This window comes from Coregonus clupeaformis, chromosome 11 (assembly GCF_020615455.1).
Source record: "Coregonus clupeaformis isolate EN_2021a chromosome 11, ASM2061545v1, whole genome shotgun sequence".
Lineage (NCBI taxonomy): Eukaryota > Metazoa > Chordata > Actinopteri > Salmoniformes > Salmonidae > Coregonus > Coregonus clupeaformis.
In genome coordinates, this window is record NC_059202.1 from 30,560,505 (window position 1) to 30,573,129 (window position 12,625).

Consider the following 12,625-nt stretch of genomic DNA (forward strand, 5'->3'; position numbering starts at 1 on the left):
GACCAGGGAGGTTTTCCAATGCTGCGCAAAGAAGGGCACCTATTGGTAGATGGGTAAAAATAAAAAAGCAGACATTGAATATCCCTTTGAGCATGGTGAAGTTATTAATTACACTTTGGATGGTGTATCAATACAGCCAGTCACTACAAAAATACAGGTGTCCTTCCTAACTCAGTTGCCGGAGAGGAAGGAAAAGCGCTCAGGAATTTCACCATGAGGCCAATGGTGACTTTAAAACAGTTACATGGAGTTTAATGGCAGTGATAGGAGAAAACTGAGGATCGATCAACAACATTGTAGTTGCTCCACAATACTAACCTAAATGACAGTGTAAAAAAGGAAGCCTGTACAGAATAAAAATATTCCAAAACATGCAACCTGTTCGCCACTAAAGTAAAACAGCAAAAAACGTGGCAAAGAAATTAACTTTATGTCCTGAATACAAAGCGTTATGTTTGGGGCAAATCCAACACAATACATCACTGAGTACCACTCTATAGATTTTCAAGCATGGTGGTGGCTGCATCATGTTATGGGTATGCTCGTCATCATGAACGACTGGGGAGTTTTTCAGGATAAAAAATAAACTAAATGGAGCTAAGCAAAGGCAAAGTCCTAGAGGAAAACCTGGTTCAGTCTGCTTTCCACAAGACACTGGGAGATTAATTCAGCTTTCAGCAGGACAATAACCTAAAACACAAGGCCAAATCTACTCTGGAGTTGCTTACCAAGAAAACAGTGAATGTTCCTGAGTGTCCGAGTCACAGTTTTGCCTCAAATCTGCTTGACAATCTATGGCAAGACCTGAAAATGGTTGTCTAGAAATTATCAACAACCAATTTGACAGAGCTTGAACAATTTTGAAAACAATAATGGTCAAATGTTGCACAATCCAGGTGTGGAAAGCTCTTAGAGACTTACCCAGAAAGTCTCACAGCGGTAATCGCTGCCAAATGTATTGACACAGGGGGTCAAGATACACTATTGTCAGGCGTCAGTGTGTAGCGGTAGGACGGAGTCAGGCGCAGGACACAGAGCTAGTAGACAACGTACTTTACTCGTAAATAACAAATGAACATAAACTCCACGCAGGGAGGACAATCCCGCTCACCAGTCGATAACACCAAACAACACAGTGGGAGCCAGAGGGTTAAATAGGGAACAAATCATAGACATAATGGGAACCAGGTGTGTACAATGAAGACAAAACAAGTAGAACCCAGAAACATACAGTGGGGGAAAAAAGTATTTAGTCCGCCACCAATTGTGCAAGTTCTCCCACTTAAAAAGATGAGAGAGGCCTGTAATTTTCATCATAGGTACACGTCAACTATGACAGACAAAATGAGAAAGAAAATTCCAGAAAATCACATTGTAGGATTTTTAATGATTTTTTTGCGAATTATGGTGGAAAATAAGTATTTGGTCAATAACAAAAGTTTCTCAATACTTTGTTATATACCCTTTGTTGGCAATGACACAGGTCAAACGTTTTCTGTAAGTCTTCACAAGGTTTTCACACACTGTTGCTGGTATTTTGGCCCATTCCTCCATGCAGATCTCCTCTAGAGCAGTGATGTTTTGGGGCTGTCGCTGGGCAACACGGACTTTCAACTCCCTCCAAAGATTTTCTATGGGGTTGAGATCTGGAGACTGGCTAGGCCACTCCAGGACCTTGAAATGCTTCTTACGAAGCCACTCCTTCGATGCCCGGGCGGTGTGTTTGGGATCATTGTCATGCTGAAAGACCCAGCCACGTTTCATCTTCAATGCCCTTGCTGATGGAAGGAGGTTTTCACTCAAAATCTCACGATACATGGCCCCATTCATTCTTTCCTTTACACGGATCAGTCGTCTTGGTCCCTTTGCAGAAAAACAGCCCCAAAGCATGATGTTTCCACCCCCATGCTTCACAGTAGGTATGGTGTTCTTTGGATGCAACTCAGCATTCTTTGTCCTCCAAACACAACGAGTTGAGTTTTTACCAAAAAGTTATATTTTGGTTTCATCTGACCATATGACATTCTCCCAATCCTCTTCTGGATCATCCAAATGCACTCTAGCAAACTTCAGACGGGCCTGGACATGTACTGGCTTAAGCAGGGGGACACGTCTGGCACTGCAGGATTTGAGTCCCTGGTGGCGTATTGTTACTGATGGTAGGCTTTGTTACTTTGGTCCCAGCTCTCTGCAGGTCATTCACTAGGTCCCCCCGTGTGGTTCTGGGATTTTTGCTCACCGTTCTTGTGATCATTTTGACCCCACAGGGTGAGATCTTGCGTGGAGCCCCAGATCGAGGGAGATTATCAGTGGTCTTGTATGTCTTCCATTTCCTAATAATTGCTCCCAAAGTTGATTTCTTCAAACCAAGCTGCTTACCGATTGCAGATTCAGTCTTCCCAGCCTGGTGCAGGTCTACAATTTTGTTTCTGGTGTCCTTTGACAGCTCTTTGGTCTTGGCCATAGTGGAGTTTGGAGTGTGACTGTTTGAGGTTGTGGACAGGTGTCTTTTATACTGATAACAAGTTCAAACAGGTGCCATTAATACAGGTAACGAGTGGAGGACAGAGGAGCCTCTTAAAGAAGAAGTTACAGGTCTGTGAGAGCCAGAAATCTTGCTTGTTTGTAGGTGACCAAATACTTATTTTCCACCATAATTTGCTAATAAATTCATAAAAAATCCTACAATGTGATTTTCTGGAGAAAAAAAATCTAAATTTGTCTGTCATAGTTGACGTGTACCTATGATGAAAATTACAGGCCTCTCTCATCTTTTTAAGTGGGAGAACTTGCACAATTGGTGGCTGACTAAATACTTTTTTCCCCCACTGTAGATCGGTGACGACGAACGCCGAAGCCTGCCCGAGCAAGGAGGAGGAGCAGCCTCGGCTGAATCCGTGACAACTATATATAGAAAAGTATGTGGACACCCCTTCAAATTAGTGGATTCGGCTATTTCAGCCACACCCGTTGCTGACAGGTATATAAAATCGAGCACACAGCCATACAATCTCCATAGACAATCATTGGCAGTAGAATGGCCTTACTGAAGAGCTCAGTGACTTTCAACGTGGCACCGTCATAGTTTGCCACCTTTCCAACAAGTCAGTTCGTCAAATTTCTGCCATGCTAGAGCTGCCCCGGTCAACTAAGTAAGTGCTGTTATTGTGAAGTGGAAACGTCTAGGAGCAACAACGGCTCAGCCGTGAAGTGGTAGGCCACACAAGCTCACAGAGTGGGACGGGCGAGCGCTGAAGTGCGTAAAAATCGTCTGTCCTCGGTTGCAACACCCACTACCGAGTTCCAAACTGCCTCTGGAAGCAACGTCAGCACAAGAACTGTTCGTCGGGAACTTCATGAAATGGGTTTCCATGGCCGAGCAAGCCTAAGATCACCATGCGCAATGCCAAGCGTAGGCTGGAGTGGTGTAAAGCTTGCCACCATTGGACTCTGGAGTGATGAATCACGCTTCACCATCTGTCTGTCCAACAGACAAATCTGGGTTTGGCGGATGCCAGGAGAATGCTACCTGCCCGAATGCATAGTGCCAACTGTAAAGTTTGGTGGAGGAGGAATAATGGTCTGGGGCTGTTTTTCATGGTTCAGGCTAGGCTCCTTAGGACATCTACTTTGTGCATGACGCAAGTAATTTTTCCAACAATTGTTTACAAACAGATTATTTCACTTATAATTCAATGTATCACAATTCCAGGCACTGTATTACTGCACTGTTGGAGCTAGAAACACAAGCATTTCACTGCACCTGCGATAACATCTTCAAATCATAGCTTTAACCAAAAAGCCGGGAATATTGTATAAACTCCACATTTCCCATAGTCCCTCCCTGATACCGTATTGTGACCCAGAAAACAAGATAACAAGATAATAACAAAAAAACTACATTTGAGAGGGCCAGGAACAAGAGACAGATGAGGCAGGATAGAATCATGTCTCAGGTCTTGAAGAGGAGCCAAACAGTAGATGACAGAAGCAGAGTTGGAGGCACTGTTATCCTCTGTGCTCCTTTGTTCTCAACATTAGCCAGATGCTGCAATTAGACAACAAAGCCTGACCAATTACTGCAGGCCAGGGGGATGTGCTGCTACGGACTGAATAACACACCGCCAGATTACCCAGTATCTAAGAAGCCCAGCTGCAATGTCCTTATAGAGCAGTGTTCTCCTTCTTAAGAGACATGACCACATGCTTTGATGATCTGTGAGGACACAGACGGAGGGATGTTGGTACGGACAAGGATTTTCCTGACTATGTGACATGACCAGGGAAAACTCCAGGCCGTAGTTATAACTTATGTCTACGGCCCTGAGTTTTCACCTGCTCATATGGCTTAGACCTCATCGACGGCCTGGGATGAGTTGGACGGTGGACCTACCTTCTCCTGGTACTGGCGCCGGGATGAGTCCAGGGACTGGATGAGGGCCGTGGCGTGGCCGATGAACATGGCATAGCAGGTGGCGCCCACGATCATACTGAGCATGGTCAGCCAGATATCAGACATGCTCTCTGGGGCTTGGCGACCATAACCGATACACAGCATGTGACTCATGGCTTTGAACAGGGCGAAGGAGTACAGCTCGCTCCACGAGTCATTCTGTTGGGAGAGAGAGTAGGGTTTCTATTACAAAAAAGCACATTATAGAGAAAGAGTAACATTGCATTAAAACCACATTTTCAATATCACTGTGCAAAAACAAGACGATGATCAACCTAAAAGTCTTAAATTCAAAGGCTTCAAAGAGAAAGAAAAATATAGTGGAAAGACAGAGAGAGAAAGAGAGAGAGGCAATACAAGAAAGTTTGTGAAAGAAAGCTGCAATCACTCCTCTGTAGTAGGTAAAGCATTATGACTCCATTGTGCTAGCTAGCTGCTTTTTGAAGGCCTAATCACTCCAGCACAGTGCTGTTGGTTCAGGTATAGAAGGCCACTTCAGACTCTAATGAGGAGCCACTCTGCCTTCGATTTGTCTATACAGTGAGACTAGAGTAATTTTAAACACGCTCTCCTCAGCCCGCTAACAGCAACACTGACTAAGAAACGCTGCCTGGTTACAGGTTTACTCCTTTAGAGTGATGTCACTGCTCATTTTCTACTCAGCCATCTGTAGGACTGTTGGTTCGGAGTTAGACTGTCCTGGCTGTACAGAGCAGAGCCTAAGAGAGCAGTCTCCACTGTCATTGATTGACTCCTGAATCGGATTGTTTCCGTTTTGAATTTCACTCCACCCCATTTGCATTCCATTCAAAATTCTTTAGTTGGGAGAAGGTTTGGGAGAAGGCTTCAGAACTAAGAACAGATATAGCCCCTGGTTCACCCCAGATTTGACTGCCCTTGACCAGCACAAAAACATGCTGTGGCGTACTGCCTTAGCATCGAACAGCCCCCGCGATATGCAATTTTTCAGGGAAGTCAGGAACCAATATACACAATCAGTTAGGAAAGCAAAGGCTAGCTTTTTCAAACAGAAATTTGCATCCTGTAGCACTCTCCAAAAAGTTTTGGGACACTGTAAAGTCCATGGAGAATAAGAGCACCTCCTCCCAGCTGCCCACTGCACTGAGGCTAGGAAACACTGTCACCACCGATAAATCTACGATAATCGAGAATTTCAACAAGCATTTTGCTACAGCTGGCTATGCTTTCCATCTGGCTACCCCTACCCCGGCCACCAGCTCTGCACCCTCCGCTGCAACTTGCCCATGCCCCCCCACCCCGCTTCTCCTTCACCCAAATTCAGACAGCTGATGTTCTGAAAGAGCTGCAAAATCTGGACCCCTACAAATCAGCTGGGCTAGACAATCTGGACCCTTTCTTTCTAAAATTAGCCGCCAAAATTATCGCAACCCTTATTACTAGCCTGTTCAACCTCTCTTTCGTATCGTCTGAGATCCCCAGAGATTGGAAAGCTGCCGCGGTCATCCCCCTCTTCAAAGGGGGTGACACTCTATATTCAAACTGTTACAGACCTATATCCATCCTGCCCTGCCTTTCTAAAGTATTTGAAAGCCAAGCTAACAAACAGATCACCGACCATTTCGAATCCCACCGTACCTTCTCCGCTATGCAATCTGGTTTCCAAGCTGGTCATGGGTGCACCTCAGCCATGCACAAGGTCCTAAACGATATTATAACCGCAATCGATAAAAGACAGTACTGTGCAGCCGTCTTCATCGACCTGGCCAAGGCTTTCGACTCTGTCAATCACTGCATTCTTATTGGCAGACTAAATAGCCTTGGTTTCTCAAATGACTGCCTCACCTGGTTCACCAACTACTTCTCAGATAGAGTTCAATGTGTCAAATCGGAGGGCCTGTTGTCTGGACCTATGACAGTCTCTATGGGGGTGCCACAGGGTTCAATTCTCGGCCCGACTCTTTTCCTCTGTGTATATCAATGATGTCGCTCTTGCTGTTGGTGACTCTCAGATCCACCTCTACGCAGACGACACCATTTTGTATACATCTGGCCCTTCATTGGACACTGTTTTAACAAACCTCCAAACGAGCTTCAATGCCATACAACACTCCTTCCGTAGCCTCCAATTTCTCTTAAACGCTAGTAAAACTAAATGCATGCTCTTCAATCGAACGCTGCTTGCACCCGCCCGCCCGACTAGAATCACTACTCTCGGCGGGTCTGACTTAGAATATGTGGACAACTACAAATAACTAGGTGTCTGGTTAGACAGTAATCTCTCCTTCCAGACTCACATTAAGCATCTCCAATCCAAAGTTAAATCTAGAATCGGCTACCTATTTCGCAACAAAGCCTCCTTCATTCATTTTTACATTTACATTTTAGTCATTTAGCAGACGCTCTTATCCAGAGCGACTTACAGGAGCAATTAGGGTTAAGTGCCTTGCTCAAGGACACATTGACAGATTTTTCACCTAGTCGGCTCGGGGATTAGAACCAGCGACCTTTCGATTACTGGCACAACGCTCTTAACCACTAAGCTACCTGCCGCCCACTGCCAAACATGGCCTCGTAAAACTGACTATCCTACCGATCCTTGACTTCAGCGATGTCATTTACAAAATAGCCTCCAACACTCTACTGGATGTAGTCTATCACAGTGCCATCCGTTTTGTCACCAAAGCCCCATATACTACCCACCATTGTGACCTGTACACTCTCGTTGGCTGGCCCTCACTACATATTCGTCGCCAAACCCACTGGCTCTAGGTCATCTATAAATCACTGCTAGGCAAATCCCCGCCTTATCTTAGCTCATTGGTCACCATAGCAACATCCACCCGTAGTATGCGCTCCAGCAGGTATATCTCACTGGTCATTACATTTCAGTCATTTAGCAGACACTCTTATCCAGAGCGACTTACAGGAGCAATTAGGGTTAAGTGCCTTGCTCAAGGGCACATTGACAGATTTTTCACCTAGTCGGCTCTGGGATTAGAACCAGCGACCTTTCGGTTACTGGCACAACGCTCTTACCCACTAAGCTACCTGCAGCCCTAAAGCCAACACCTCTTTTGGCCGCCATTCCTTCCAGTTCTCTGCTGCCAATGACTGGAACAAACTGCAAAAATCTCTGAAGCTGGAGACTCTTATCTCCCTCCCTAACTTTAAGCATCAGTTGTCAGAGCAGCTTACCGATCACTGCACCTGTACACAGCCCATCTGTAATTAGCCCACCCAACTACCTCATCCCCATATTGTTATTTATTTTGCTCATTTGCACCCCAGTATCTCTATTTGCACATCATCTTCTGCACATCTATCACTCCAGTGTTAATACTAAATTGTAATTATTTTGCACTATGGCCTATTTATTGCCTTACCTCCATAACTTACTACATTTGCACACACTGTATATAGATTTTCTATTGTGTTTTTGACTGTACGTTTTGTTTATCCCATATGTAACTGTGCTGTTGTTGTTTTTAATCGCACTGCTTTGCTTTATCTTGGCCAGGTTGCAGTTGTAAATGAGAACTGCAAGGCTATGCTCACTGAGTCTGTACATAGTTAATTTTGGGTCAGTCACAGTGGTCAGGTATTCTGCCACTGTGTACTCTCTGTTTAGGGCCAAATAGCATTCTAGTTTGCTCAATTAGTTTGTTAATTCTTTCCAATGTGTCAAGTAATTATATTTTTGTTTTCTCTTGATTTGGATGGGTCTAATTGTTGCTGTCCTGGGGCTCTGTGGGGTTTGTTTGTGTTTGTGAACTGAGCCCCAGGACCAGCTTGCTTAGGGGACTCTTCTCCAGGTTCATCTCTCTGTAGGTGATGTTATGGAAGGTTTGGGAATCGCTTCCTTTTAGGTGGTTGTAGAATTTAACGGCTCTTTGCTGGATTTTGATCATTAGCGGGTATCGGCCTAATTCTACTCTGCATGCATTATTTGGTGTTTTACGTTGTACACTTAGGATATCTTTGCAGAATTCTGCATGCAGTCTCAATTTGGTGTTTGTCCCATTTTGTGAATTCTTGGTTGGTGAGCGGACCCCAGACCTCACAACCATGAAGGGCAATGGGTTCTATAACTGATTCAAGTATTTTTTGCCAGATCCTATTTGGTATGTCGAATTTTATGTTCCTTTTGATGGCATAGAAGGCCCTTCTTGCGTTGTCTCTCAGATTGTTCACAGCTTTGTGGAAGTTATCTGTGGCGCTGATGTTTAGGCCGAGGTATGTATAGTGTGCTCTAGGGCAACGGTGTCTAGATGGAATTTGTATTTGTGGTCCACCATTTTTTTGTCTTACTGAGATTTACTGTCATGGCCCAGGTCTGACAGAATCTGTGCAGAAGACCTAGGTGCTAATGTGGGCCATCCTTGGATGGGGACAGAAGCACCATATCATCAACAAACAGTAGACATTTGACTTCAAATTCTAGTAGGGTGAGGCCGGGTGCTGCAGACTGTTCTAGTGCGCTCGCCAATTTCTTGATATACAGTGCATTCGGAAAGTATTCAGATCCCTTGACTTTTTCCACATTTTGTTACGTTATAGCCTTATTCTAAAATTGATAAAATAGTTTTTTCCCCTCATCAAACTACACACAATATCCCATAATGACAAAGCAAAAACAGGTTTTTAGAAATGTTTGCTGATTTATACCCAAAAAAAAGTATTCAGACCCTTTACTCAGTACTTTGTTGAAGCGCCTTTGGCAGCGATTCTAGCCTCGAGTCTTCTTGGGTATGACGCTACAAGCTTGGCACACCTGTATTTGGGGAGTTTCTCCCATTCTTCTCTGCAGATCCTCTCAAGCTCTGTCAGGTTGGATGGGGAGTGTCGCTGCACAGCTATTTTCAGGTCTCTCCAGAGATGTTAGATCGGGTTCAAGTCCGGGCTCTGGCTGGGCCACTCAAGGACATCCGGAAGCCACTCCTGCGTTGTCTTGGCTGTGTGCTTAGGGTCGTTGTCCTGTTGGAAGGTGAACTGTCGTTCCAGTCTAAGGTCCTGAGAGCTCTGGAGCAGGTTTTCATCAAAGATCTCTCTGTACTTTGCTCTGTTCATCTTTCTCTTGATCCTGACTAGTCTCCCAGTCCCTGCCACTGAAAAACATCCCCACAGAATGATGCTGCCACCACCATTCTTCACCGTAGGGATGGTGCCAGGTTTCCTCCAGACGTGACGCTTGGCATTCAGGCCAATCTTGGTTTCATCAGACCAGAGGTGCCTTTTGGCAAACTCCAAGTGGGCTGTCATGTGACTTTTACTGATGAGTGGCTTCCGTCTGGCCCCTCTACCATAAAGGCCTGATTGGTGGAGTGCTGCAGAGATGGTTGTCCTTCTGGAAGGTTCTCCCATCTCCACAGAGGAACTCTGTCAGAGTGATTATCGGCTTCTTGGTCACCTCCCTGACCAAGGCCCTTCTCCCCCGATTGCTCAGTTTGGCCAGGCAGCCAGCTCTAGGAAGAGTTTTGGTGGTTCCAAACTTCTTCCATTTAAGAATGATGGAGGCCACTGTGTTCTTGGGGACCTTCAATGTCGCATAATTTTTGTGCCTCGACACAATCCTGTCTCGGATCTCTACGGACAATTCCTTCGCCTCATGGCTTGGTTTTTGCTCTGACATGCACTGTCAACTGTGGGACCTTATATAGACAGGTGTGTGCCTTTCCAAATAATGACCAAACAATTGAATTTACCACAGGTGGACTCCAATCAAGTTTAGAAACATCTCAAGGATGGTCCTGCCCCTCGCACCAAGCCAGTGGTGCGTGTTCCTAGTCAGGTCCGGCTCGTGCCTGCTCTTCGCACCAGACCAGTGGTACGTTTGTCCAGTCCGGCACGGCCCGTGCCCGTTACACCGGTGCCTGATCCAGTTCCGGTCAGCTGCGCTACTCCGGAGCCAGAGCAGTCTGCTCCACCGGTGCCTGATCCAGCTCCGGTCAGCGGCTCCACTCCGGAGCCAGAGCAGTCCGCTCCACCGGGGTCAAGTCCAGCTCCGGTCAGCGGCTCCACTCCGGAGCCAGAGCAGTCCGCTCCACCGGTGCCCAGTCCAGCTCCGGTCAGCGGCTCCACGCCCTGACTCAGGGGACGCTTATATGTTGAGTCAGGGTGTGTATATTCCTTGTTGTGCTTTTTCTATGTTTGTGTTCTAGTATGTGTGGATCTATGTTGGCCGGTGTGGTTCCCAATCAGAGGCAGCTGTCGCTCGTTGTCTCTGATTGGGGACCATACTTAGGCAGCCTATTGGCACTGTCTAGTTGTGGGATCTTGTTCCGTGTAAGGTTTGTTTTCTGTACTACCTTGGACTTCACGTTTCGTTTCGTTTCTTGTTTTGTCGTGGTGTTTATCAGTAAATAAACATGTATGCATATCACGCTGCGCCTTGGTCTGACCCGTCATTAGACGAACGTGACAGAAGATCCCACCAAACGAGGACCAAGCAGCGTGCCCAGGCGGAGCGAATAGCCATGTCACAGGTGGGCAAATTGTGGTCATGGGAAGAGATATTTGCGGGGAGAGGACCATGGGCTAAGGTAGATGCCCAGGCAGGAGAGGTGCAACGGCAACACAGAGGAGGCCGGTCGAGGAGGAAGCCCGAGAAGCAGCCCCAAGAAAAAAAAATTTTGGGGGGCACACGGGGTGGTTGGCGGAGCCTAGTGTCAGAGCAGAGCCAACTCCCCGTACTCACGCGAGAAAGCGTATGACAGGGCAGGCTCCGTGTTATGCAGAGCTACGTACTGTGTCGCCAGTGCACCGGCACAGTCCTGTACGTCCTGTGCTTGCACCACGCATGTGCTGTGCGAAGATGGGCATCCAGCCAGGACAGGGTGTGCCGGCTCAATGCTCCTGGTCTCCAGTACGCCTCCTCGGTCCCGCATATCCTGCGCCAGTTCTATGAACTGTATCGCCAGTGCGCGTGCACAGCCCAGTGCGTCCTGTGCTGATGCCTCACACATACTGTGCGGAAGTAGGCATTCAGCCAGGACGGGTTGTGCCAGCTCTCCGCTCCAGACCTCCAGTCCGCCTCCACAGTCCGGCCCGGCCTCTTCCTGCTCCTCGCACCAAGCCAGTGGTGCGCGTCGCCAGCCCGGCCCGGCCTGTTCCTGCTCCTCGCACCAAGCCAGTGGTGCGCGTCGCCAGCCCGGCCCGGCCTGTTCCTGCTCCTCGCACCAAGCCAGTGGTGCGCTTCGCCAGCCCGGCCCGGCCTGTTCCTGCTCCTCGCACCAAGCCAGTGGTGCGCGTCGCCAGTCCAGCCCGGCCCGTTCCTGCCCCTCGCACCAAGCCAGTGGTGCGTGTTCCTAGTCAGGTCCGGCTCGTGCCTGCTCTTCGCACCAGACCAGTGGTACGTTTGTCCAGTCCGGCACGGCCCGTGCCCGTTCCACCGGTGCCTGATCCAGTTCCGGTCAGCTGCGCTACTCCGGAGCCAGAGCAGTCTGCTCCACCGGTGCCTGATCCAGCTCCGGTCAGCGGCTCCACTCCGGAGCCAGAGCAGTCCGCTCCACCGGTGTCAAGTCCAGCTCCGGTCAGCGGCTCCACTCCGGAGCCAGAGCAGTCCGCTCCACCGGTGCATAGTCCAGCTCCGGTCAGCGGCTCCACGCCCTGACTCAGGGGACGCTTATATGTTGAGTCAGGGTGTGTATATTCCTTGTTGTGCTTTTTCTATGTTTGTGTTCTAGTATGTGTGGATCTATGTTGGCCGGTGTGGTTCCCAATCAGAGGCAGCTGTCGCTCGTTGTCTCTGATTGGGGACCATACTTAGGCAGCCTATTGGCACTGTCTAGTTGTGGGATCTTGTTCCGTGTAAGGTTTGTTTTCTGTACTACCTTGGACTTCACGTTTCGTTTCTTGTTTTGTCGTGGTGTTTATCAGTTGTGATGTCACGAGAGGCTGTGTCCTGGAGGGACGTTACATCCCCCTGAGGTGGCTGCAAACCCAGACAGCTATGGCTCCATCTGCTGGTATGGTCGGGAACTCCACCCCTCTATGGCCAATCTTCCCACGCAGCTGAAACAAATGAGGAGCTGATGAGCTGAAGGTTTGTTGAAGGGAAGAGACACGGTCTCCAAGCTGGGCTCTCTGGAGGACAAGAGTGCTGCACGTCCACTTCCATGAGGAATATAAGGATTTGGAGATACTTACCTTTGGGAAATACTCACCTTTGGATATATGCACCTGTGGAAATAC

General features: G+C 47.7%; 1 protein-coding gene across 1 annotated transcript in view; it reads right to left on the reverse strand.

The window, feature by feature from the left end:
- Positions 1–12,625, reverse strand: part of LOC121577134 (potassium/sodium hyperpolarization-activated cyclic nucleotide-gated channel 2-like) — a 109,961-nt gene that overhangs the window by 60,778 nt on the left and 36,558 nt on the right. Inside the window, exon 3 of the mRNA XM_045223588.1 lies at positions 4,394–4,612. Coding sequence (XP_045079523.1) covers positions 4,394–4,612 — 219 coding nt within the window. The remainder of the gene's footprint in view (positions 1–4,393; positions 4,613–12,625) is intronic.